This window comes from Nuphar pumila, chromosome 2 (assembly GCF_984573655.1).
Source record: "Nuphar pumila chromosome 2, dmNupPumi1.hap1.1, whole genome shotgun sequence".
NCBI classification, from domain to species: Eukaryota; Viridiplantae; Streptophyta; class Magnoliopsida; order Nymphaeales; family Nymphaeaceae; genus Nuphar; species Nuphar pumila.
Genome location: NC_143250.1, coordinates 139,529,866 through 139,555,872, shown reverse-complemented (window position 1 = coordinate 139,555,872; position 26,007 = coordinate 139,529,866). Strand labels below are relative to the sequence as shown.

The following is a 26,007-nucleotide window of genomic DNA, read 5'->3' as shown; positions in this document are numbered from 1 at the left end:
GGTATAAAATGTTTTTTAATAAAATACTAAAAAACGTGTCAAATGTAATAAAGATTAGGTTGCTCTATCATAATCAAGGGGTCTCAGGTTCAAATCCACGGTTATCTCCCCATTTTGACTATTCGGGGAATTAAAAAAAAAAAGAACATGAAGCTCTTCAGTACCCAGAAAAAAGGGAAAAAAGAGAGTGAAGAAAATGGTTGTGAACTACAATTCATATCATATTTGATAACAATGGAATTCATGGCAATACAACTCAATTGCAGGACAAAAGAATTTCTGAACTACTATATACAGCAATGGATCACAGATTCTGCCAATCACCATAATATTCCAGTCATGTACCAAGAAATTTTAATTACAGGATTGCAAATCTACCAACTAGCAAAAAATGGTGCACAGTGTAGACCCATAATTTTCAAAAAAAAGGTCAGCTGTAATGGCTGGAACCTGAGCTCCAAAATGTCACAAATTGCAAGGCACAAAAAGTAGAAAACTAGAAATAGCATAGTGTGCACTTCTTCAATGAAGATTTGATTAAGATCCTGGACTGAAATGCCACACATTCACCCAAACTTGTGGGATAGGAATTGAATAGATCCTCAGTTGGATTTGGGTCGTTTTGAGTAGGATTGTCGAAGCCAATCAGAACAGTCATCAAAAGTACCAGAAGGATATGCAAGTTGCCATTTGAGTAGTCTTTTTTGCTGCAATTAAGAAAAGCAAGTTAGCATGATAGGCTACATACCTCCCCAAACATTACATGTCATACCCATTCTCCGATCTGAGGACCACCACTTTTAAGTCCTAGAATGCTCATCATAGCTTTTCCGTCCACAAGCCTTTTCATCTCCCATACCTTTTCCAAATCTGTAGTGAATAAGAAAAAAATTCACAGTTCCATCATTCTATGAAGCAAAAGAGTAAAATGTTGGAAGAAGCATGGAGCTCATTAGGTTATTTCAGTCGGTAGTTCTTCAATAACAGAACAAAGAGTGAAACTCTCTCTCTCCCTCTGGTTGTTTGGTGCTAACCAAGCAAAGCATGTTTCCACCCAACTGATTTCAATCACCTTGCAGCCAAAATTTCCCTGCGAAACCAACAAAACCCTTCAAGGTTTTTCTGGCTGCATTGTGTCTGAGGAGGTTTGAACTGATTGGAGTGGCAATACCGTTCTTGGCCATTGAAATTGGCCCTCTGTTTTTAAGCCACTCGTGGCTGAAAGTGGCTTAAATATGGACATGGTTGACATAGGTTGATGGTTATCCAAAATATGTCATGCATCTTTTCTTTGTTTGCACATACACACACACACACACACACACACACACACACACACACACATATATATATATATATATATATATATATATATATATATGCCAGCCGCAAGATTAGAAATGACAAAAGCCACTTAAAATTTTAATAGTGTCCATAAAAATTATTGATCAAGGTGGCAACACTCATCAAGAACAAGCGGCCTTCTGGAAACCTTCCTTGGCAGGGCATACAGCTTGAAGGTGGTTGGAGAGAAACAGGAAAAGGAGACATTTGTTGAGAGAGAATGAAGGATATCTCATGATGAGATGGTTCAGATCGGGTAGTAACTGATAATATATACATATGTAGGTAAGTATATGTATACACATACATATATACATACATAGAACCACCCACAAGACACATCAGCAATGAAGCAAAAAGAGGGACGAAAGCAACTAAGGCAACATAAAAAACACATGCCCATCTTACATGGATGGGCTTGGTTAGTGTTCAATTCATACTCTGTTAAGAGGCAAACATACCTCTTACTGTAACGACCCCAACTCATACCCCTTGAAAAATGCAGTTTTTTTTTTTAGCCATTGCAAAAAACTTCTCAGAGACCCGAGGTCCTTACAGTTTCAATTTCAGCTGGATAACCACACACCACAAACGAACTTACATTTATCATCCATAACCAACCAAACAAAACTCTTTATTAATGAATCAATAACAGTTTCATACTCAAGTTGAGAGTGAAATAACAACTGCAGGAAAATAAAAAGAACTAAAAGAAACAAAAAGTAGAGTCACTCTGTCCGTAGATGAAGCAGTCGGAAGCAAAGGTGAACCTCGTATACTCTCAGAAACTAATCTACTTCACTGATCACCTACGACTATGAAAAACCATATAAGTAGGGTGTCAGAATCGAAATCCTGAGTACAAGTACCTCTAATAAAACAAGTGAGCTAAAGAATATAGATAAGATTTCATACAATAATTTAAAAAAAATGAAATTATACCAATTTCATAATACAATTAAACATTCCTGCAACAGGGGACAATTCCTAAGCATGAAGAATCATTAAGCAATAGCAGAGATCACAATTTAAGTAAGCAAGACATTTAACATGCATTAAAATCTAAATATTATGCATTCACCAACATGTAATAATTAAGGAAACAAGTAAAATATGCATGTTCTAATGCATAGCCGGAATATGCATGATTTATATGCAATGCATGAACATTTCATTATTTTTATTAAAGTTTCATTTTCTATATGCATGCCCTATTAAATGTATATAATTTAAGTTCCTCTTTTTAATTACCGTTGCCCGCAGATATACCAAACATGTAAAATCTCAGAGTTCAAGTTAGGTTTCCAGGGTAGCTTAACACACAATTTGTATTTTATACTGGGTTACAAACTTAACCCTCGATCGATATCAGGAAACAACACCATCCATCGAAACATTAGAAAACAACATCTAATGTCGGAGACACCAAAGACATCAGCATCCACAAGTGTCACTTTTCTTGGTATACCAAAACAACAACAATTGTGTTAAACACACCACCCCCAGGCAAAGTGGCGGACTCTCCCTAAAACCGTGACCAGAAGAAGAACCTCAATATCGGGTTCAAAGACAAAACAACGCACACAGAGCTTTTGTATCCTCACAGTTTTTTCAGAACCGCAATATTCAAGATTCTCACATTAAAGAAGGGACATGAAGAAAACACAAATTACACTGTTCTTTACTTTCTTTTTATCTTGTTATTAATTCATCTCTTTTACATTTGCAAATCAACATGCAAAATTAATAACATAAGTTTGCAAATCAACATGCAACCATAAGCTCGCAAATCAGTATGCGCAACTCTTCACAGTCTACCACCCATGACAACAATAAAACAACGCAATTAAAACCATAATATAAATGTGTTTTTTGCGATGCATTTAAACAATTAAAGAAAGAGGAACCAAAGCTCAAGGCTCTCCAGGCCTGTGATGATTCATTTAGATCATCGATGCATCATACACAAAAACCATAACAACTTGCAATCATGCTTCTAAATGCATATTTATATATGTCAATTTAACCATATGCATGATATGTCACATTCATATGCATGTGTTCATCATTTATGTGCATGTGCCTTTACAAAATCAATCCACACACATGCATTCACTCATGAATCATCTCAATTGGGACAAGTGAACAACTCATGCATTTATGTATATGCGAAACACATATCAATTCATGTATGCACATGCATTTGAAACAAACTTCATATACTATGATGCTTAAGCACGTCATATCAAGTTAAAGCATATAAATAATTCCAAATTTTGATATGTCTCGAGAACCAAAATACATGCACACCACATATTCTGAAAATTTATATGAACATTCAGAAATGCAAACATGTATCAAGTGTATGCCACAAAAATATTCATAAGCATGCATTGTTCAATAAGTATGCATACTCAAGTCAAACACATACTTTTATTCATGAACCAGTTCAAATTAAAATATGTGAACACGCACGCCATGATGTACGTGCCAAAATACATCAATTCCATGTATGCACATGCATATGCAAGCAACCTTGCACTAATGTCTTAATCAAGCATAACATGTAGATTCTAAGCACAAGAGATACCATTCTTTCCTTTATTCACCTCTGGCAAAACATGCATACAAGTATGTAATCATGTGAGTGCAATAACAATAAACTTTCATGATCCATGTTTTCAATACATGCACATGTCCATACATTCACATGCGTAGAAAGAAAAACTAAATCTTTAACACATGTAAACTAGGGGATAACATGAACACTTTTCATATGAGAATCTGTATATAGCGATATGCAATTTGCTGAGTTAATGAACTTGAAAACAATTTTGCAAACCTAATCACCACCTAAGCATTGATCTTAACTGTGCCTAAAAAAAATCAGTTTTATAAGCATCGATCAAGTCATTCAAACTATATCCAGCATGAACCCAATTCAAGAACAGAAAACACAAATTAAGGTATATAAATACAAGCATAAATCTTGATCATAACAAACAGAAATAAATCTCGATCATAACCCAATATGAGTCCGTTTTTGTATAAAAACCCCATACACAGAATTTTTATGTGTAAAGAACCGAAAACACCCATATAAAAGAGGATCTATGGATCCTCATCCATGTAATCTAGAGTGAACACATAGAATCACTCTTTAACTATAGATTTGCACTAAATATTACATGAAAATCGAATCGGTATTCGATTTCTCACATGATTCAAAAGAAAGAATCCGTACTTTTAAACCGATGCTTTGGAGGGAAAGCCCAAAGATGCCAATGGCGAGGAACGGCTCAATCAGGGGTCGTCGGAGGTGTCTGCCGAACATAAAAAGAGGTCACAGTAGGGAAAAGACTGAAATAAAAAAAAGAGGAAAATAACTTCCCAGAATACGGACCTATGTCTGCTGCCCGTGCTTATGGTCGCTGTCTTCACAACGTACGCGGGCTTATCCCATGGTCCCAAGGCATCACCACACCTCGGCTCGTACAAGGGCTGATGCCCTTGAGATTTGAACCAATACCACCCACCTAATTGCCTGAGATCAAATCATGCCAAATTCATTTGGGGTTGAAACTCACGACCCCCTTCCTCCCCCAAAACAAGGTGTCGCGCATCCACTGCTCCTGCCAGACTGACAGAGCCCAGCTGGCTTCCCCGAAAAGGGGAACAGGCAGATCCCTGGCGGCTATACAACCATACAATGGGATTTGAACTTTCAACGTCCGCACACAAGGTGGCGTGCACTCACAGCTCGCACCAGACAACCGGAGTCCCCGTTGTTCTCCCCGACAAAGGGAATCGGGCAGGTCCCTACCAGTGATACCACTACACCACAGAGTTTTGGACCTGCGGCGCCCCAACACAAGGTACCGTGCACCAGTTGTTCTTACCAGACAAACAGGGCCCCCGTTGGTTACCCCAAAAGAGGGGAATCAGGCAGCCCCCCCTGCCTGTTGGCCAAAACAAAAGGGGAAAAGGGCGGCAGGGGCCTCCGCCCCCCTGACGAGCCACAGAGGAGGGGGTAAGGGCAGCAAAGGGCCGCCGGCCACCTGCCGACCCTTGGCAAGGCCCCAAGGGAGAGGGGAAAAGGTGATAGGTGTGAAATTGTCTACGAAGAGACAATACGCATACAAGCACAAATACTTTATAAAAGAAGTGCACGAAAGCACTCTCACAACACTTGAACAAAATACGCAAAAAGCGTATAAATAATAAACATGCAATAATGCATGTATTTCATAAAATGGAAACAAATGCTTGAGACTCTCAAGCTTATTCTACAACAAGGGGGAACACCCCTATTTATACAAGAGAGAAGAGGGGGCTCCCCAAAGGAGTCGTTGGGGAGCTCCCAACGGTCACAATTGTGACCGTTAGGGGCTCCCCAACGACTCTATTGGGGAGACCCCCAATGCACCTTTTTGTTTAAGCAAAAAGGAAAAAATAAAAGAAAAGGAATTACAAAAAATAAAAGGAAAAAAATACAGCATATTCCAAATGGAATATGCGCAAAATGTAAAAAGATAGAAATACCCTTTTTGGGTAAAATAAAAAAAGGGGAAAAATGGAAAAATATATAAATATATATACTTATATATAGAGATACGTATACATATAATATATGTATACGTATCTTTATGTATATAAGTATATATATTTATATTTACAATAATGTTTTTGAGTATACATTTTAACACCCCCCCCCCCCTCAAACTTACGGTGTGATAACCGCAAGTTTGCCAAGGAGGAAATGAAATCTAGGCGAACAAAGAGCTTTTGTGAAGAAGTCCACAAGTTGATACTCAGACGTCACGTATGGTAAATCAATGACCTTCTTCAAGTATTCTTCCCTGACATAATGGCAGTCCATCTCTATATGCTTTGTTCGCTCGTGAAAGGTGTGGTTTTTGGCAATATAGATTGCACTTTTGTTGTCACAGCACAGCTTTGTTGGTTCTCTGATGGGCACTCCCATATCTTCCAAAAGTTGTCGAATCCATACGATTTCCATGGTAGTGGATGCCATGGCTCTGTATTCGGCTTCAGTGGATGACAGAGAGACCTTCTGTTGCTTTTTACATCGCCATGAAATCAAAGATTGACCTAAGAAAACACAAAAACCAGTGGTGGAGTGACGGTTACTAGGGTCACCTCCCCAATCTGAGTCAGTATAAGCAAGTAATTTTAAGTCAGAAGAAGAAGAAGATAGAAATACTCCTTTATTTACTGTGCCCTTCAAGTATCTGATGATGCCAAGAACAACACTCATATGAACGATTGTGGGAGCGTGCTAAAACTGACTGACGATGTGTATAGCATGTGACAAATCAGGTCGAGTAATACTAAGATACATTAAAGAACCTACCAACTGCCTGTAAGGGGTAGGATCGGTTAAGGGAACACCATCGTCAATCTTCATTTTTGCTCCCACAACTTCAGAAGTTTCGCATAATTTGTCATCAGAAATCCCGGATGTGTCAATAATCTCACAAGCAAGTTTAGACTGAGATAGAAAATAACCACGTTGTGAATAGGCAACCTCAATTCCAAGAAAAGATGTCAGAAAACCCAAGTCTGACATCTCAAATTTTGAAGTCAAGACGGACTTAATACCCTAGACTCCTTGAACATCATCACCTGTAATTAACATGTCATCAACATAGAGTAATAATATGACAATCCCTGCATTAGATTTTCTAGTAAATAGAGCATTGTCAGTATAACATGAGGAGAAACCATTTTCCAACATTACACTGGTAAATTTGTCATACCAGGCTTTGGGAGCCTGTTTCAAACCATAGAGGGCCTTTCGAAGACGAAGAACTTTATATTTAGGAATCTTCATGCCTGGTGGGGCATCCATATACACTTCTTCGTTAAGATCACCATTTAAAAAAGCATTTTTCACATCCATTTGAAAAATGTTCTAATTTTTAATAGATGCAATAGTAATAAGACATCTAACTGTAACCATTCGGGCTACAGGAGCAAAAGTTTCTTCATAATCAATTCCATACTCTTGCCCATACCCTTTTGCAACTAAGCGAGCTTTATACCTTTCCAGGGATCCGTCGCTTTTAGTTTTAACCTTAAAAACCCATCGACAACCTATAGTTTTCTTTCCTATGGGTAGAGTTTGGAAATCCCAAGTTTCGGCTCTTTTGAGAGCATTAAGTTCATTTTGCATGGCTTCTTGCCATTCTATACATTTTTTAGCTTCTTCAAAATTTCTTGGCTCAAAATAAGAGTGAATGGCACTAAGACAAGCCCTATACCAGGGTGAAAAAGAATCAAAGGAGACAAAACGAGTTGGCGGTCTCCTATTCCTCTCAGATCTTCGGTGATCGAGAGTAGGAACAAGCTCACTATATTGGTCAATGGCACTTCTAAAGGTGTCTTGGTTTCTACGGGAGTAGGTTATCAGATCACTTGAAATCCTGTTTTCTTGATCATTGAGAGGGTTATGTTCTTCAACATCACCATCATTTTCCTCATCGTGATTTGATAATACATCATCATTACTAGCCAATAAATAAAAAAGGAATGAATAATCAAAATTTTCTTGTTGAGAAACATTTTTTCCAAATCCACTCTCATTTTCTAAAAACGTTACATTTCTAGAAACATATAATTTATCATCTCGAAGATCATAGCAACGAAACCCTTTTTGAGTTTCGGAATACCCAAGAAAGGCGCAGGGGATAGCTTTGAGAGAGAGCTTGTCATTTTTATCCGTAAGTATAAAACATTTACACCAAAAAACACGTAACCTATTATAATCAGGTTCAAGCTTATATAAGATCTCAAAAGGGGATATTTTTCCTAATATTCTAGATGGTAAGCAATTTATCAGATAAACAGAAGCAAGAGCTGCTTCAACCCAAAAGTTCTTAGGAATGTTTTGAGAAATAAGCAGGGTCCTAGTGGTCTCAATGATGTGCCTATGTTTTCTTTCGGCCAACCCATTATGTTGAGGGGTTTTAGGACAAGACCTTTGGTGAATAATCCCGTGATCCTCAAGACATATTTTAAATTGGTTGGAGAGATATTCTCCTCCCGAATCACTTCTAAAATTTTTTATATTACTGTTGAATTGATTCTGGATCATTGAGTGAAAGGTTTCAAAACATGTAAAAACTTCATGTTTGTACTTAAGGAAATAAATCCATGAATACCTGGAGAAATCATCCACAAAAATAACATAGTAAGAAAAGCCTCCCTTTGAAACAACAGGTACGGGTCCCCAAACATCGGAATGAACAATTTCATAGGTTTTAGATGAGAACATAGTTCTTTGCTCAAAAGGTAAACTTTGCATTTTTTCGAGAATACAATCATTACAGGAAAATGAACTTTTACATAGATCCTTTGCAAAATGCAAATAAGATAACATTGTGATATTAGGATGACCAAGTCTTTTGTGCCACATGTTTATATCTTTGTTCCGGGCAACATTACAAAAAGATTTTGGAACTTGAAGAGATTCCATATAGTATAAGTCTCCTTTTCTAAAGCCTTCCCCAATCAATTTCCCGGACCGACGATCCTGTATTAAACATTTGTCACATGAAAATTTAATATCGCATCCATGGTCCGAGAGTTGAGAAACAGAGAGAAGGTTTAAGTTAAGTTTAGGTATAAATCTAATTTTTGGAATGAAAAAATCTTGAGTTTCAAAACTACCTATTACTTTAATTTCAAGAAAGGTTCCATCCGCAATGGAAACAAAGAATGGAGAAACATTTTTTGAATAATCGGAAAGTGAAAACATGTTTGAGGACATATGAAAAGATGCACCTGAGTCCAAAAGCCAAGAGACTTTACTTGGAATGGAAGAAGTAGACACGGCGGCACCGGATGTAGCTCCCTTGAGAAGAGGTTGAAGGGCTTCCACTATTTGATTTAACGAGAGTGACCCACTTGATGATGCCTCTTCCTTTTGTGGTACACCGGTGGTGGCCATAGCGAGAAGCTTCTTCCATTTGGGACATACGGGTTTGATATGTCCCGGTTCTTTACAAAAGTGACAAATAGTCTTGCTATAGTCCCTCTTTCCTCTTTGTCCACCATCTCCTCCTTGATTTTGGAATTTGAAATGAGGAGGACGATAGGTCTTTACATTATTTTCGGGTCTTGATACGGCATTGACCTCATTGTTTTCTTCATGATTACAAGGAACCACAAGAACATTTGATCCTTGTTTACATAAATTCATACGAGTCTCCTCACCACTTAATTTGGTGAGAACATCTTCAAGAGAGGGAGGAGTAAATGAGGATAGAAGTGATGACCTTATTTGCTCAAATTACGGTCTTAACCCATTCAAAAAATTGAAGAACCGATCTTCTTCAAGTTGCTTGTGGCGGAGTTCAATTGCCTCTCCACTCCATTTTGGTTCAAGCATAGAAAGCTCATCCCAAATAGAGGAAAGGTCGGCAAAATATTCCCTAATAGACATTTCGCCTTGAGTAAGGGAGAGAGCCTTCTTTTGAAGGTAATATTTATGGGATAGATCTCTTGATGTATACATTTTCTCGAGATAATGCCAAGCTTTCGATGCTTTTTTGAACTTGATAATGTTGGCATTAATCTTTGTTTCGACGGATGCGAAGAACCAAGAAAGAATCTTGAAGTTCTTCATTTCCCATTTGTCGTGCTTCTTGGAGTATTCTTCAAGAGCTTTGATTCTTTCCTCTTCCTCAAGAATCTTGATTTCACTTCCGTCTATTACGGTTATTTTGGGTTCCGGTTCCGGAATTGTGCCTTGCACATAACCCCACAATCCTTTTCCTTTTATATGAGCCTCCATGTTCCCGGCCCAAATGTGATAGTTGGACCCATTCAACTTGAAGCCAAGAGCAAAGTGAGACTCTTTCTCACCCATTAATGCGTAAAGAGAAGGAGAAAAGGGGCGTACCAACACAATGTTTCAACTTCAAGCTTGCACAAGATCCTTCTAAAATATTTGAGAAACAAGATCCACCACTTCAATCTCTAAAAATCCGAAGGCACGATTTTCGAGGCACTCGAAAAAAGGAGAATCCCACGATCTTCAATCACCAACCTTGCTCTGATACCATGTGAAATTGTCTACGAAGAGACAATACACATACAAGCACAAATACTTTATAAAAGAAGTGCACGAAAGCACTCTCACAACACTTGAACAAAATACGCAAAAAACGTATAAATAATAAACATGCAATAATGCATGTATTTCATAAAATGGAAGCAAATGCTTGAGACTCTCAAGCTTATTCTACAACAAGGGGGAACACCCCTATTTATACAAGAGAGAAGAGGTGCAAGAGGGGGCTCCCCAAAGGAGTCGTTGGGGAGCTCCCAACGGTCACAATTGTGACCGTTGGGGGCTCCCCAACGACTCTATTGGGGAGACCCCCAATGCACCTTTTTGTTTAAGCAAAAAGGAAAAAATAAAAGAAAAGGAATTACAAAAAATAAAGGGAAAAAAATACAGCATATTCCAAATGGAATATGCGCAAAATGTAAAAAGACAGAAATACCCTTTTTGGGTAAAATAAAAAAAGGGGAAAAATGAAAAAATATATAAATATATACTTATATATAGAGATACGTATACATATAATATATGTATACGTATCTCTACGTATATAAGTATATATATTTATATTTACAATAATGTTTTTGAGTATACATTTTAACAATAGGCACGGCAGGGGCCTCCGACATCCCACTGGCCTCCTGGTGAACACAGAAAGAGGAAGAGGGATACGGCGGGGGGCCGCCGACCTCCTGCCAGATTCCCGGCAACCACAAAGAGAGAGAGAGAAGGGAGAAGAGAGAGGAAACAGAGCTTACCTGGAGGACCGACATCGTCAGTCGGCGTCGGTGGCTGCCTCACGCAGGGAGAAGAGCAGGTAAGCGAGAGAGGAGAAGGGAAAAGGAGAGGGAGGTTGCGCGTGAGGGCCTCCCCTCCCTCGGCGTTGCTTTAAAGGGGGAAGGCGGTTACGGGTTTCCTTTTTTTTTAAAAACCCTACCAGGTTACGGGTTTGGGTCCGAGTTGTAGTGTGGATCCGTGGTTTGCCCGCGGTTTGGATCTGTAGGTCTCGCGGTGTGGATCCGCAGATTGGATCCAAATGGATCCACCTTCGGGTACTCGTATTAACAGGTTATATATATGTATATATTATGTTTAATATTATTTGTATTATCCTTAGTTGTTATTTTTTCCATATATATATATATATATATATATATATATATAAGTTATTATACGTATATCTATGGATCCTGGATCCAAAATGCGGATCCCATGCCCACCTTTAGAAAAATACCTATTATTTTTAGATAAATTTAAACAATTAATGTCAAAAATCGAGGTTATTACACTTACTAGGATTTGAAAGAGAAGCATGATGAAAAAAAAGTGTTGCAAAAACAAAAAACAAAAATCCAAAACCAGCAGACCTGAAATCTATGAAGAATATCAAATTACAGGTTGTTTGATCTAGTTGTCATTTGCTAGCATAAAATGTAGCAGTAGTGAAAAATAATTATAAAAACTGAAGAGCCTGCAAATATCAGAACAGTATAACATTGAACTAGATGAAGTCAACTGCAAGCAATCACTTAGGTCAATAATTTTACATAGGCAGGCAGCACATAGAAAGAAATGCATTAACATCAGGTTCATGATACTAAGATTAGGTACATAATGGGAGCTGGCCTGAAGAAAATTATCCATGAGATTACTATCATAGATATTGAGAAAGAAATAGCAGAATACCAATCAATTTTGAGTCGTCTTTATTTTAAGCAGTTATTGATTAACTAAAGTGTAAACAAGTGAACAACCTATACAAACTATGTACTAGCTATCAAACCAGGTTACTAGTTTTGGTGAGGCTGTACTTGTCTTTCCTAGTGTGGTAAATGTGCCTTTATGAAAACAAAGATCAAATGCATTATAAAGAAGCATTTGGCTAGATACAATAGGCCATGCAAATATAAGAGAAGAAAAAAGTTATAAAAAAGTTAAATATTTTATTGATGTGAAATAAAAATAAAAAAATACAAGAAAAACCTCACTACAACACTCATTCACACACACTCAATATACATTCCTTCTCTCCCACTTAAACACACACATACACACCCATTATTTAAGAGAGAGAGAGAAGGAGAGGACTAGCCTAACGGCTAGTTGGACCTCCTCCAACTAGCCATTAGGCATAGTCTTAATGGCTAGCTTCGTCAAAACAGTGACCAAAAATAAAAATTACAAAAAAATAATAATTAAATAATGACTAAAAATAAACATATAAATAAAAATTACTGAAAAATACTTATTCTAACCTTACAAGTATACATTTAAGTATACTTAATCTAAATACTAAATACTTAATAGGTATACCAAGAAAACAAAAAGGATACAAAGAATAACAAATACAAAGGAAGCATTGATGTGTATACCTAAATATATTATATTTATCTTAACACCCTCCCTCAAACTTAAGATGGAAAACCAAAAGGTTGCAAAAAAAGATGTGAAAAGGTCTTCAAATACCTCCATAAATAATCTTCAAGATGAGATATTCAAATTCTAAGGCTTCTTCAAACTTCAATCATCATTAGAATTTCAAGCACTTTAAGCTTCAAATATACAAGGTACTTTGGCTCAATCTATGACTTCCCTTAGTTTCTGCAATAAGGAAGCATCACAAAGCAACAACTACAACAAAGAGATTATAAAAAATGTGTGTATATATATTAAAATATAATACAATATTAGATATATATACATATGAAGAGAAAGCACAAGAAAATACAACATATAGAAAATACAATAATCATTTAAATCAAAATCATTCAAACAATCATGAGAAAATAAAAAATAACTATTTAGAAATAGCGCAAAAACATTTTTAATAATTACTGAAACAAGAGTTAATAATTTAAAAGAAAAATACACTAGATAACTTAATTCAAAATATCTCAAAATAATAAAGAGATGAAACACTAAGATAACTTTGAAACCACTTCTCAAAAAATCCAATAAGTAAAGATCATATCTCTAAAAGTAAAAAAAAAATACTAAATTACTGGGGACCAAAATCATAATCACCTATTAATATAGACTATCAAGAAACAAGCATGCACAAACAATATATTAATAACATAGATAGACATGTCATACGAAGATATAAATCATCAATAATTCTAAACAACTATATCGAATTGCCAATAACCAAACATCATGTGTATAAAAGCAATACAATTTCTCAAAGAAATGCAAAAGCTAAAAAGAATCACAATAATATAAATTTCAACAACAATAACAATATCAATATGAAACAAATATAAGTATATATATATATATATATATATGAATGTTTTTTGTAATGCCCACTAAGAGAAATTTAGTCTTTTTCCCTCTATGTAAATAGACATGTCCACTAGGGACATTTTTTGTCTTTCTTTTATTTTTCTCTCTTTCTTTTTCCCATTTGATTAGGGGTAAGAGGGTCTTCCCAATAGAGCTGTTTTCTCATTTGAGTAGGGGTAAGAGGGTCTTCCCAATAGAGCTGTTGGGACCCTCCCCAACCAACAGCTCTATGGGAGCGCCCCTTAATCCCATAATGTGTATAAATAAGGGGTCTTTATCCCCTTTTTTTTCTAGGCTTCTAAGAGCATTTCAATACATTGTTCTTCATATTTTTAAGCTCTCTCTCTCTCTCTCTGTGTGTGTGTGTGTGTGGTGCCTAGCCCTTTGTAGCTTATTGTATTTTGCCCATTAGTGGCTTCTTTTTTATGTGCTTGTACATTCGTTGTTGTCACTTTGTGACATTGCTCTTTGCACTAGTGTTTCATTACATGCTATGTCATATGGGTGCGGGTGCAGATGCAACACTTTAAAAAAGGTTGGGTGCAGGGGTGCGGGAACGGTGTGTATATATATATATATATATTATTAGATAAAACTGGACTTACTTAGGGTTAACCAAATCTACTTTTGGGACAAAAATGGACCTTGGTGTGGTTGATTTCACCTGACATAAAGGAAGCCATGTCCAAGTGTCGCACCCACATGGGTGCGGGTGCAACATGGGTGTGTTGCCCTGTTAAAGAGTCTGTGTTTCATAGATTACATGGTATCAAAGCCCCTAGGTGTTTGAACATTCTTGGGACTCTCACTTGGTTCATTTTTTGTGTGCTTGTATTTTGCATGTTTTTGCATTCTCTCCTTTTCTTTCATAATGGTTGACAAGAATGCAAAGATTGATCTTTCGTTCAAATTGAATCGGACTAATTATAGGATAGGGGTAGCCGCTATAGAACACCCTCAAAGATAAAAAAACTTTGAGGGTATGTATATGGAACGGTTCCAGAACCTCAACTAAAACTCATCAAGAAGAAAGAAGATAAAGAAAAAGCCTTGAGTGGAGAAGAAAAGGCCAAGGTCATTCAGGAGTATCAATCCAAAGTTGAAGATTAGGAAAGTGAGCATGCCAAAATATTGGCATGGTTCATGAATAATATGGAGCTCAAAAATTTGTGCTAATCTTACCAAATTCAAGAAGGCAAACGAAACATGGTTTTTTATGAAAGATATGTATATTCAAAGAAACCATGCTAGGCATTCCTTTTTACAAGAAAAAGTGAGAGATACCACGCAAGGAGATATGAGTATTAAAGATTATTATAATACTTTATCCCCTCTATGGGATGAACTTGCTCTCCTTGAAACTCATTGGGAAAGAAGTGTTATTGCCATGAGGCAAGAGCAAATGAAGAGAGAGAGAAAGAGATTTTTTTCAATTTATTCATGGGCTTAGGCCCGAATTTGAACAACTAAGAGGATCCCTACTTCATAGAGCTTCAACTCCTCTTAGTGAAATTCTTGTTGATCTATGCCAAGAAGAAACTCGCTTGGCTCTAAAAAAAGATATTGATGAAGTGCATGCAGTTTATAAATCGGGCAACAGGAGGACATAAACCTCCTCATTTTTGAAAAAATAACTATAATTGTTAAGATGTGGGCAAATGAAGAATGAGAGGGAAGTGATAGTCTCCATTCTTGTACGCCTAAATGACACCAACTATGTGATGTGGGCATCCATAGTAAAACATAAAATATGAGAAAAAGGGCTTTGTATTAGAATATAGATCGGATATGGATCCAGTACTTGATCCATATCCATATAGAATAGGTTCACGTTATAATGTATAATGTATTATACATTACTAACCAGGGGCAATCTCGCCATTGTAAAATATTATTGTAAACCTATTCTATATTAATGATGTTTTAGTGCAGCACGCTGAAATTGAAGTGGCTGCCGATTCCAAGGAAATCCCCTCTCCTCTCTTCCCACTCCTCCTTCTCGGTATTCACGATAGAACTGCCAACCCAAGCAGTTTTAACATGGTATCAGAGCATGTTAATCTGGGCATAAAAGTGCTTTCGTGAGGGATCGTGAAAGGATCTGCCAAGCCTTCAGCCGAGTCTTTTCCTGCCAAGTCTTCAGCCGAGTCTTTTCCCTCATCAGCGATCGTGAAAGTGCCAAGCCTTCAGCCGAGCCTTTTTCCCTCATCAGCGATCGTACTTCACGACCTTCAGCCGAGCCTAACCTCCACAGACGAGCTGAGTCTCCTCTTCCGCATCTTCAGAACAGCCGAGTTCCTCCTCTTTAGAACAGCCGAGTTCCTCCTCTTCAGTCGAGTTTCAAACAGGTCACCTCTTCAGCCGAGTCTTCTACTCTTCATCCCCTTCAGCCGAGTTTGAAACAGGTCACGCCTGATTCTTTTCTTTCTCCCTTTTCAGCGAGTCTTTTGCTCTCTTCCTTCTACTACTGAAATACTTCTTTTCTATCAACTGTTTCTTCTATTTACTTCGCTGAGATTCCTTTCAGCTTCATTCCCATTCATCGCCTGAAAACTGTTTCTTTCCCACGCTGTCGTTATTTTCTGTTTTTCTTCTCTATCAATTCTGAACATCACGTTACTGCTGGTCTGAAAACTGTTTTGTCACGACTGCTTTATTCTCTTCTACTTAACCTCTTATCTTGAATTGCTCTGTCGTTTTGTTGCTTCAGCCACTAGAGTTTTCATTTCAGTTTCAGTCACTAATACTTCAGGCAAGCCGTATCTTCTCGTTGTCAACCAGCCACCAATGGATACTTCAGGCAATTCGGGTCTTTCTTCCAACTTCCTTGGACAACTAGTTTCAGAAAAATTGACTACCAACAACTACCTGACTTGGAAAAGGCAAATTGCTCATTTTATTCGTAGTCAAGACCTTTCAGGCCACTTGGATGGATCTACTCCTATACCTCCAGAATTTATCATAACCGAAACCAAAGAAGATGGAGGATTGCCGAATACTATTCGGAATCCTGCATTTGTTTCTTGGATGAAGCGCGATCAGGCCCTTGTTGCATACATCACTTCCACATTATCTCAAGAGATATTGATTTTCATTCCTGATGATTGCACATCCAAAGTTTTGTGGGAGGTTTTAGCTCAGACATATTCTCAGATATTAGAGGCTAAAGTGTTGTTTCTCAAACGCGAATTTCAGATGTTAAGAAAGGGTGCAATGAGCATTATTGAATTCTTAAATCAAGTTAAAAGCATTACGGACCAGTTAGCCATGGTTGGATATCCAGTATCAGATAAAGAAAAGGTGCAACAAACATTGAATGCCTTGGGATCAGAATATCATGTCCTTGTGACCTCCTTATTGTGCTTACCTACATTACTCAGTTTTGAGGAATTACGCACCAAACTGCTTCAATACGAAATGACTCTGAAGAGCATGTCTGATACTTCAGCTGGACAATCATCTACGCATGAGGTTCTTGCCACATGAATGATAGTTGATCGAGCACGAGGAGGACGTGGCAGAGGCAGGGGAACTGCCATCCAGGGTGGACGCGGATTACTACCCACACCAAATTCCACAACCAGTTTTTCAAGGAATGTTCCCACATGCTATCAGTGTAATAAACGGGGTCACATCAAAGCCAACTGTTGGTTCAACCCGCAGAATCGAAACAGAACGCAAAATAATAGAAATATTGCTACACCAAGAACTGCAGGTACCTTTCGGGTCAGTGATGATGCTAAGGATCTTCTCTTATCTGCAATGGCCAACTTGAACTTGAAACAGAATGATGATGGAATATGGTATGTTGACTCCGGGGTAGCGACTCATGTTACTGGCAATGCAGGTAAATTCTCTACTTTGGTTCCCTATTCTGGAAAATCTAATATTGTAACTGGAGATGAGACTCACCACCCTATTTCAAACATAGGCAATGTCCTTATTCCTTTGTCTGAGTCATCTATTTCTTTATCTGATGTCGTTCATGCACCAAATATAAGGAAAAACATTGTCTTTATATCTAAACTTGTTGACTCTACCAATTCATCTGTGGAATTTACTCCTACTTCTGTCTTTGTCAAGGATCTTCAAACGAAGGAGATGTTCGCTAAAGGAGAGCGACGTGGAAACATGTATGTCTTCAATGAAGATCCAGCCTCCAGTGTCTTGAAGCCCAAGTCTGATCATGTCTCTGAAAACGTCCTAAGTTTATCCAAATGTAATAAGCCAGATCTCTGCCATTCTCATCTTGGTCATTGTAGTCAAGTCTTTATTGAAAAGTTAGTGTCCAATGGTTTTCTTTCAGAGTCTGTTTCATTTTTATTAAAGAATAAAATGTGTTCCAGTTGTCAAGTTTACAAGAGTCATGTACTTCCTTTTCATCAAATAAATAAAAGATCTTCTATTCCTTTTGAGGTAATATGTTCTGATGTTTGGGGTCCAGCTCCCAATGCTTCTTCTTCTGGAAGTAAATATTATGTATCCTTTATTGACAGTTTCTCTCGTTTTACCTGGATATTCTTCATGAAACACAAATCAGAGGTTTTTCTTATTTTTCGTCACTTTCATGCCTATGTTAAAAATCAATTCTCCCAAAATATTCAAATTCTCCAATGTGATGGAGGTGGTGAGTATTCCTCCAAAGAGTTTTTAGACTTCCTCCAAGATAATGGGATACATCGTAGAGTTTCTTGCCCGTATACTCCACAACAAAATGGAATTGCTGAACGTAAACACAGACATATTGTGGAGAGTGCAATGAGTATGATGCATGGTTGTAATTTGCCCATCAACCTTTGGACAAAAGCTTTTCATACTGCCACTCATGTGATAAATCGTCTTCCTATGCCTATCATTGAAAATCAGTCTCCCTATTATGTTCTCTTTGGTATACAGCCTAATTATGATGAGTTACGAGTTTTTGGATGCACATGTTATGTACATGTTGACAAATCCATGAGAAACAAATTTCAGGACAAAGCCTCTATATGCCAATTTGTAGGTTATGCAGATGAACACAAAGGGTACAAGTGTTATGACCCTATCAATAAGAAGATCAGAATTTCCAGAAATGTTGTCGTTGATGAAAATAGCTTTCCAGAAAATAAAGCCAACTATGGTCGTGAACATGGTGATACGACTGATAATTGGTATAATCCATGGCTTAGTGCTGAACTTATCTCACATGCTGCTGAATGTACCGCTTTGGCTCCTGAAAACATACATGATGAGACGGTTTCAGATAAGGTGTCGGAAACAGAATGTCAGAGATACAAAGGGAATGTCTACACAAGAAGACCCAAAGCGCAAACAGATGCACCTGTTGGAGAACACATGACATTCCCCAATAATGTGGAGGCACCAAGAAAATCAAGCAGGATAAGGCATCCAATTGAAAAATGGGTAAGTTATGATAACTTTTCTATGGATTTTCAGATTTTCCTATCCAAGGTTGAAAAACATGAAGAACCACTTGGATTTTGTCAAGCTGTTCAATCTGACAAATGGATTGAGGCGATGAATAAGGAAATAGAGGCACTTCATGAGTGTCGAACATGGGAGATAGTTGGTCGTCCCCCCGATAAAAATGTTGTTGGCTCAAAATGGGTGTATAAGATTAAATATAAACCGGATGGGAGCATTGAACGATACAAGGCACGTCTTGTTGCCAAAGGGTTCACCCAAGAATATGGTGAAGATTACGATGAGACCTTCAGTCCAGTAGTGAAAATGGGAACCATTCGCATTATCCTCGGCCTGGCCATTGAGCATGGGTGGAGCCTTAGTCAGCTTGATGTCAAAAATGCATTTCTCCATGGGAACTTAAAAGAAGAGGTCTATATGGAGCAACCTCAAGGTTATGTAGAGGGAGACCCAAAAGCATATGTATGTAAATTAACCAGAGCATTGTATGGTTTAAAGCAAGCCTCCCGGTCATGGTTTGAAAGCTTCTCCTCAGAGATTCAGAACCACGGTTTTATTCGTTCCCAACTAGACCATTCTTTATTCATATACAGGGATGGAACTGTGAAAGTATCTCCAATAAGATACTAATATCAAGACCTTAATATTCTTGATAATAAACCCACCACGAATGCACAATAAGAACACTTTAGAACACTTGTGCACAAAGGCACAACTCACAAATGCACAAAGGCATAAAAACAATGGAATCGATTTATTGAGAGCTTGGGCTTTGATTCAAAGCCATAAGAAATACAAGGGGGTGAAACCCCTATTTATAACAACACAAGAGGAGCCTTGGAAGGGCTCCACTCATAGACGTTGGAGCCCCGCCAACGGTCACAAATGTGACCGTTGGAGAGGGCCCAACGTCTATGTTAGTGGGCCCCCCAAGGTACCTTTTGGTACTTTACAAAAAGAAAATAAAAAATAAAAAGAAAACTAAAACAAATTACAATCACATTCATAAGGTGAATGTGCGTAAAATAGAGGAAAAGACTAATCTACCCCTACGGCTAAACAAAACAGAAATATATATTTTATATATATAATAAGTAGATACATATACATATATATTAATATATGTATATGTATTACCTTATATATAAAAAATATATATATTACATTTGAATGATTAGGTATATAATTTAACACCCCCCCTCAAACTTAGGGCAGGATGACCGAGAGTTTGCTAAGAAGAAAGTTGAAACGCGGAGCACACAAGGCTTTAGTGAAGAAGTCCGCCAATTGATATTCGGACGTGACATATGGAAGGTCAATGATCCCTTTGAGGTACGCCTCCCGAACGTAGTGACAATCCATCTCTATTTGTTTGGTCCGCTCATGAAAAGTGTGATTTTTAGCAATATAAATCGCACTTTTGTTGTCACAGCAAAGCTTGGTAGGCCCTTCAATAGTGATCCCCATGTCTTCCAACAACTGATGAATCCAAACAATTTTCATGGTAGTAGTCACCATGGCACGATATTCCGCTTCAGTTGATGATAGAGACACCTTTTGCTGCTTCTTACATCTCCATGAGATTAATGAGTCTCCTAAGAATACACAAAAACCAGTGGTGGAGTGACGGTTATTTGGGCCACCTGCTCAATCAGAGTCAGTATAAGCAATTAATCTTAACTCAGAAGAAGAAGACAGAAAAACTCCCTTATTAATAGTGTGCTTTAGGTATCTTACGACACGTAAGATAGCACCCATGTGAACAGAAGTTGGTGCATGCTGAAACTGACTTGCCGTATGCACCGCATGTGAGATATATGGTCTGGTGATACTTAGGTACATCAACGATCCTACTAGTTGCCTGTAGGGAGTAGGATCAGAGAGAGGAACACCATCATCAATCTTCATTTTAGCTCCTACTATAGCAGGAGTTTCACAAATTTTATCATCTGTAATACCTGACCTGTCAATAATCTCATATGCAAGCTTAGTTTGATACAAAAAATATCCTCTATGAGAGTAAGCTACCTCAATACCCAAAAAATAAGTTAAGAAGCCTAAGTCAGACATTTCAAACTTATCCTTTAAAATGGATTTTATGCTTTTAATCCCTTTAGAATCGCTCCCAATTATAAGCATGTCATCCACATAAAGTAGTAGAATAACAATCCCTGCATTAGATTTTCTAACAAACAAAGCAGTATCAGTAAAGCAGGATGAGAAATCATTTTCTAACATTACGGAGTTAAACCTATCATACCAAGCCTTGGGAGCTTGTTTCAAACCATAAAGTGCTTTTCGAAGACGAAGCACTTTTCCTTTAGGATACTCCATTCCAGGAGGAGCATCCATATATACTTCTTCGTTTAGATCTCCGTTTAAAAACGCATTCTTAACATCCATCTGATAGATGTTCCATTTATTGATTGAAGCAACGGTTATAAGACATCGGACGATGACCATTCGAGCAACGGGGGCAAAAGTCTCCTCATAATCAATCTCATATTTTTGACCATATCCTTTTGCAACTAAGCGGGCCTTATATCTCTCAAGAGACCCATCACTCTTAGTTTTGACTTTAAATACCCATCTATACCCTATTGCTTTCTTGTCTTTAGAAAGGTCTTGAAACTCCCAGGTCTTTGCTTTCTTTAGGGCTTCAAGTTCATTGTTCATAACGACTATCCATTCCGGGCATTTTTGTGCTTCCTCGAAATCCCTAGGTTCTGTGTACGAGTGAATGACGCTTAGACAGGCTCTATATTTTGGTGAAAATGACTCATATGAGATGAACCTAGAAGGGGGTCTTCTTGATCTTTCGGTCCTACGAAGATTTCCTTCACTTGAAGGGGTAGACTCACTATCATATCTTTCGAGGGCACTTCTAAAAGTATTTCTATCTCTATGAGAGTAGGTTATAGGATCTCTATGTGGTTCTTCATTGATGTGTGGATCAGAATGAGTTTCATTATTATTCAAGTCATTTTGATTTGTTTCATCATCACTAGTATCATCATCTTCAGTTAATAAATCAAACAGAAAAGAATAGTCTATATTCTCGTTATTAGTTTCAAGTTTTTCGAAACCACTAATATTTTCCAAGTAGCTTACATTTCTGGAAACATATAGTTTATCACTTTTAACATCATAACAGCGAAAGCCTTTATGAGTTTCAGAATACCCAAGAAAGGCACAAGGAATGGCCTTAGGGGAGAGTTTGCCATTTTTATCAGTAAGGACAAAACATTTACATCCAAAAACCCTTAACCTGCTATAATCAGGTTCTTTTTCGTATAATTTTTCAAATGGAGAAATCTTGTTCAAGTTTTTAGATGGAAGTCTATTTATGAGATAAACAGATGTAAGAGCGGCCTCCGCCCAAAGTTTTTTCGGAATATTTTGGGAAATGAGCAAAGTTCGTGTGGTCTCAATAATATGCCTATGTTTTCGTTCAGCCAACCCATTTTGTTGGGGAGTTTTAGGACAAGACTTTTGATGGAGAATTCCATAATTTTCAAGATAGCTTTTGAATTCATTGGAAAGGTATTCGCCACCCGAATCGGTTCTAAGAATTTTTAAATTTCCATTGAATTGATTTAAAACCATCATATGAAATGTTTTAAAAGTTGAAAAAACTTCATGTTTATGTTTAAAAAAATATATCCAACTAAACCTAGTGAAGTCGTCCATAAAGATAACATAGTAAGAGAAACCTCCCTTGGATATCACCGGAGCCGGACCCCATACATCGGAGTGAACGATTTCAAAAGGTTTTGTTGTAAACATGGATCTTTGAGGAAAAGGAAGACTTCTCATTTTTCCAAGAATACATTCATTACAAACAAAATTTTCATTACAAAGATGCTTAATAAAAGACAAATAAGAGATTTTAACAATGTTGGGATGACCCAATCTCTTATGCCATACATGAATATCTTTGTTTTGAGCAACATTACAAAATTGATTCTTGGGAATTTTAAGAAAATCAACATAGTAGAGGTCTCCTCTCCTAGAGCCTTCCCCAATCAACTTCCCGGACTGGCGATCCTGTATCCAACATTTATCAGAAGAAAATTTTATATCGCAACCATAGTCCGAGAGTTGAGAAACAGAAAGTAAATTTAAGTTTAGTTTTGGTATAAGACGAATTTTTGGGATAAAGAAGTCTTGTTTTTCAAAATTGCCCATTCCTTTAATTTCAAGAGGTGTTCCATCCGCCGTTGAGACAAAAAATGGAAGACAATTTTTAGAATAATCACAAAGAAAACAATGACTTGGAGTCATATGAAACGAAGCACCGGAATCAAGTAGCCAAGATGTCTTACCAAGAGAGGAAGAGGATGACATAGCGGCTCCAGAAATGCCTCCTTTGAGAAGAGGTTGAAGAGCATCCATAATTTGATGAAGCGAAAGAGGTTCATTTGATGTCGAAGGCCGTTCCTCCGATTGGGATGCTAAAGCTGCGGCAAAAAATTTCTTCCATTTGGGACAATTGGGTTTGATATGTCCCGGTTCTTTACAAAAATGGCAAGTTAATTTGCTATAATCTCTCTTGCCATATCGATCATTTTGCCCTTGATTTTTGAAATGGAGCGGTTTGTAGGTCTTCAAATTATTTCCGGGTCTTGACACAACATTAACCACTTCATAATCACTTTGAGAAGGTGTAGCAAGGATGCTTGGGTTATTTTTACTGATCCCCATCCGTGTTTTCTCACCACTTAGCTTGGTGATGACATCTTCAATAGAGGGGGATGTGAAAGCGGATAGAAGAGAGGACCGAATTTGCTCAAATTCGGGTCTAAGACCATTTAGAAAGTTGAAAAATCGATCTTCCTCTAGTTGTTTGTGCCTTAATTCAATAGCTTCTCCGCTCCATTTTGGTTCAAGCATGGCAAGCTCGTCCCAAATAGATGATAATTCGGCAAAATATTCCTGAATAGATAAGTCATTTTGTTGAAGAGTCAAGGCTTTCTTTTGGAGATAGTATTTGTGAGACAAGTCCATTGAAGTATACATTTTTTCAAGGTACAACCAAGCTTCGGAGGCCCTTTTAAACTTAATGATGTTGGCATTGATCTTGGTTTCGACGGATGAAAAAATCCAAGACAATATTTTGAAGTTCTTCATTTCCCACTCCATGCTTTTTGGAATATTCTTCTAAGGCCTTTTGTCTATCTTCTCCTTCAAGAATCTTAATTTCCCCTTTCTCTATAATAGAAAGTTTGGGTTCGGGTTCCGATATAGAACCTTGAACGTAACCCCAAAGGCCTTTCCCTTTGATATGGGCTTCCATATTGCCGGCCCAAACATGGTAGTTCGAACCACTAAGTTTAAACCCAAGGGAGAAGTGGGAGTCTTTTTCACCCATTAGAGAGAAGAAAAGATGAAAAATAATGCGTACCTTAACGGTTTTTCAAACTTTTCTTGACAAAAGTTGCTTCTAAAATATTGCCCGAAGTAAATGCTTTACTCAAAAACTTCACTAGCTTGAGGGCACGTTTTTCGAGGTACTTCACAAGAGATGAGATGCACGATCCTTGTCCTTCCAACGAGGCTCTGATACCATGTGAAAGTATCTCCAATAAGATACTAATATCAAGACCTTAATATTCTTGATAATAAACCCACCACGAATGCACAATAAGAACACTTTAGAACACTTGTGCACAAAGGCACAACTCACAAATAACTCACAAATGCACAAAGGCATAAAAACAATGGAATCGATTTATTGAGAGCTTGGGCTTTGACTCAAAGCCATAAGAAATACAAGGGGGTGAAACCCCTATTTATAACAACACAAGAGGAGCCTTGGAGGGGCTCAACTCATAGACGTTGGAGCCCCTCCAACGGTCACAAATATGACCGTTGGAGAGGGCCCAACATCTATGTTAGTGGGCCCCCCAAGGTACCTTTTGGTACTTTACAAAAAGAAAATAAAAAATAAAAAGAAAAAGAAAACTAAAACAAATTACAATCACATTCATAAGGTGAATGTGCGTAAAATAGAGGAAAAGACTAATCTACCCCTACGGCTAAACAAAACAGAAATATATATTTTATATATATAATAAGTAGATACATATACATATATATTAATATATGTATATGTATTACCTTATATATAAAAAATATATATATTACATTTGAATGATTAGGTATATAATTTAACAGGAACTACTGTAGTTTTCTTACTTATATATGTTGATGATATAGTGGTCACTGGTAATGCTCCAGAGCGTATTCAACAAATTAAAGTTTTGCTGAGTATGCGATTTAAGATGAAAGATCTTGGAAAGCTAAGGTATTTTCTTGGTGTAGAGGTGGACAGACAGGATGGAGAAATGTCATTAACTCAACACAAATACACTCTTGATCTTTTGGCCAAAGCAGGAATGACAGATTGCAAACCTGTGCCTACACCCAGTGTTGTCAATCAAAAACTCAGCATTTGTGATGGCGAGTTGTATCCTGATGCAACCAAGTATCGCAGTTTAGTGGGCATGTTACAGTATCTTACTTTTACTAGACCAGATATTGTATATTCTGTAAATCAAGTATCTCAGTTTATGCATGAACCAAAGACTGGTCATATGGATGTCGTCAAGCGTATTCTCCGATATCTAAAAGGCACGGTGGGTGATGGACTCAAATATGCTCAATCTTCATGGGCAACACCGAAACATGACATATTGGCCTATACAGATGCAGACTGGGCAGGAGACCCAGATGAAAGAAGGTCGGTTTCAGGATACTGTGTTTTCATTGGAAGCAATCTTATCTCATGGAGTAGCAGAAAACAGAAAGTTGTGGCAAGGTCTAGCACGGAGGCAGAATATAGATCTATGGCAGCTACCACA

At 37.6% G+C, this 26,007-nt stretch overlaps 1 protein-coding gene across 1 annotated transcript in view; it reads right to left on the bottom strand.

Annotated features, from left to right (window-relative positions):
- Nucleotides 1–260: 260 nt before the first annotated feature.
- Nucleotides 261–26,007, bottom strand: part of LOC149847323 (tRNA nucleotidyltransferase cca2-like) — a 126,488-nt gene continuing 100,741 nt past the window's right edge. The window contains exons 14-15 of the mRNA XM_089993982.1: nucleotides 773–870; nucleotides 261–707 (exon numbers count right to left, since the gene is read on the bottom strand). Coding sequence (XP_089850108.1) covers nucleotides 603–707; nucleotides 773–870 — 203 coding nt within the window. The 3' untranslated portion in view covers nucleotides 261–602. The remainder of the gene's footprint in view (nucleotides 708–772; nucleotides 871–26,007) is intronic.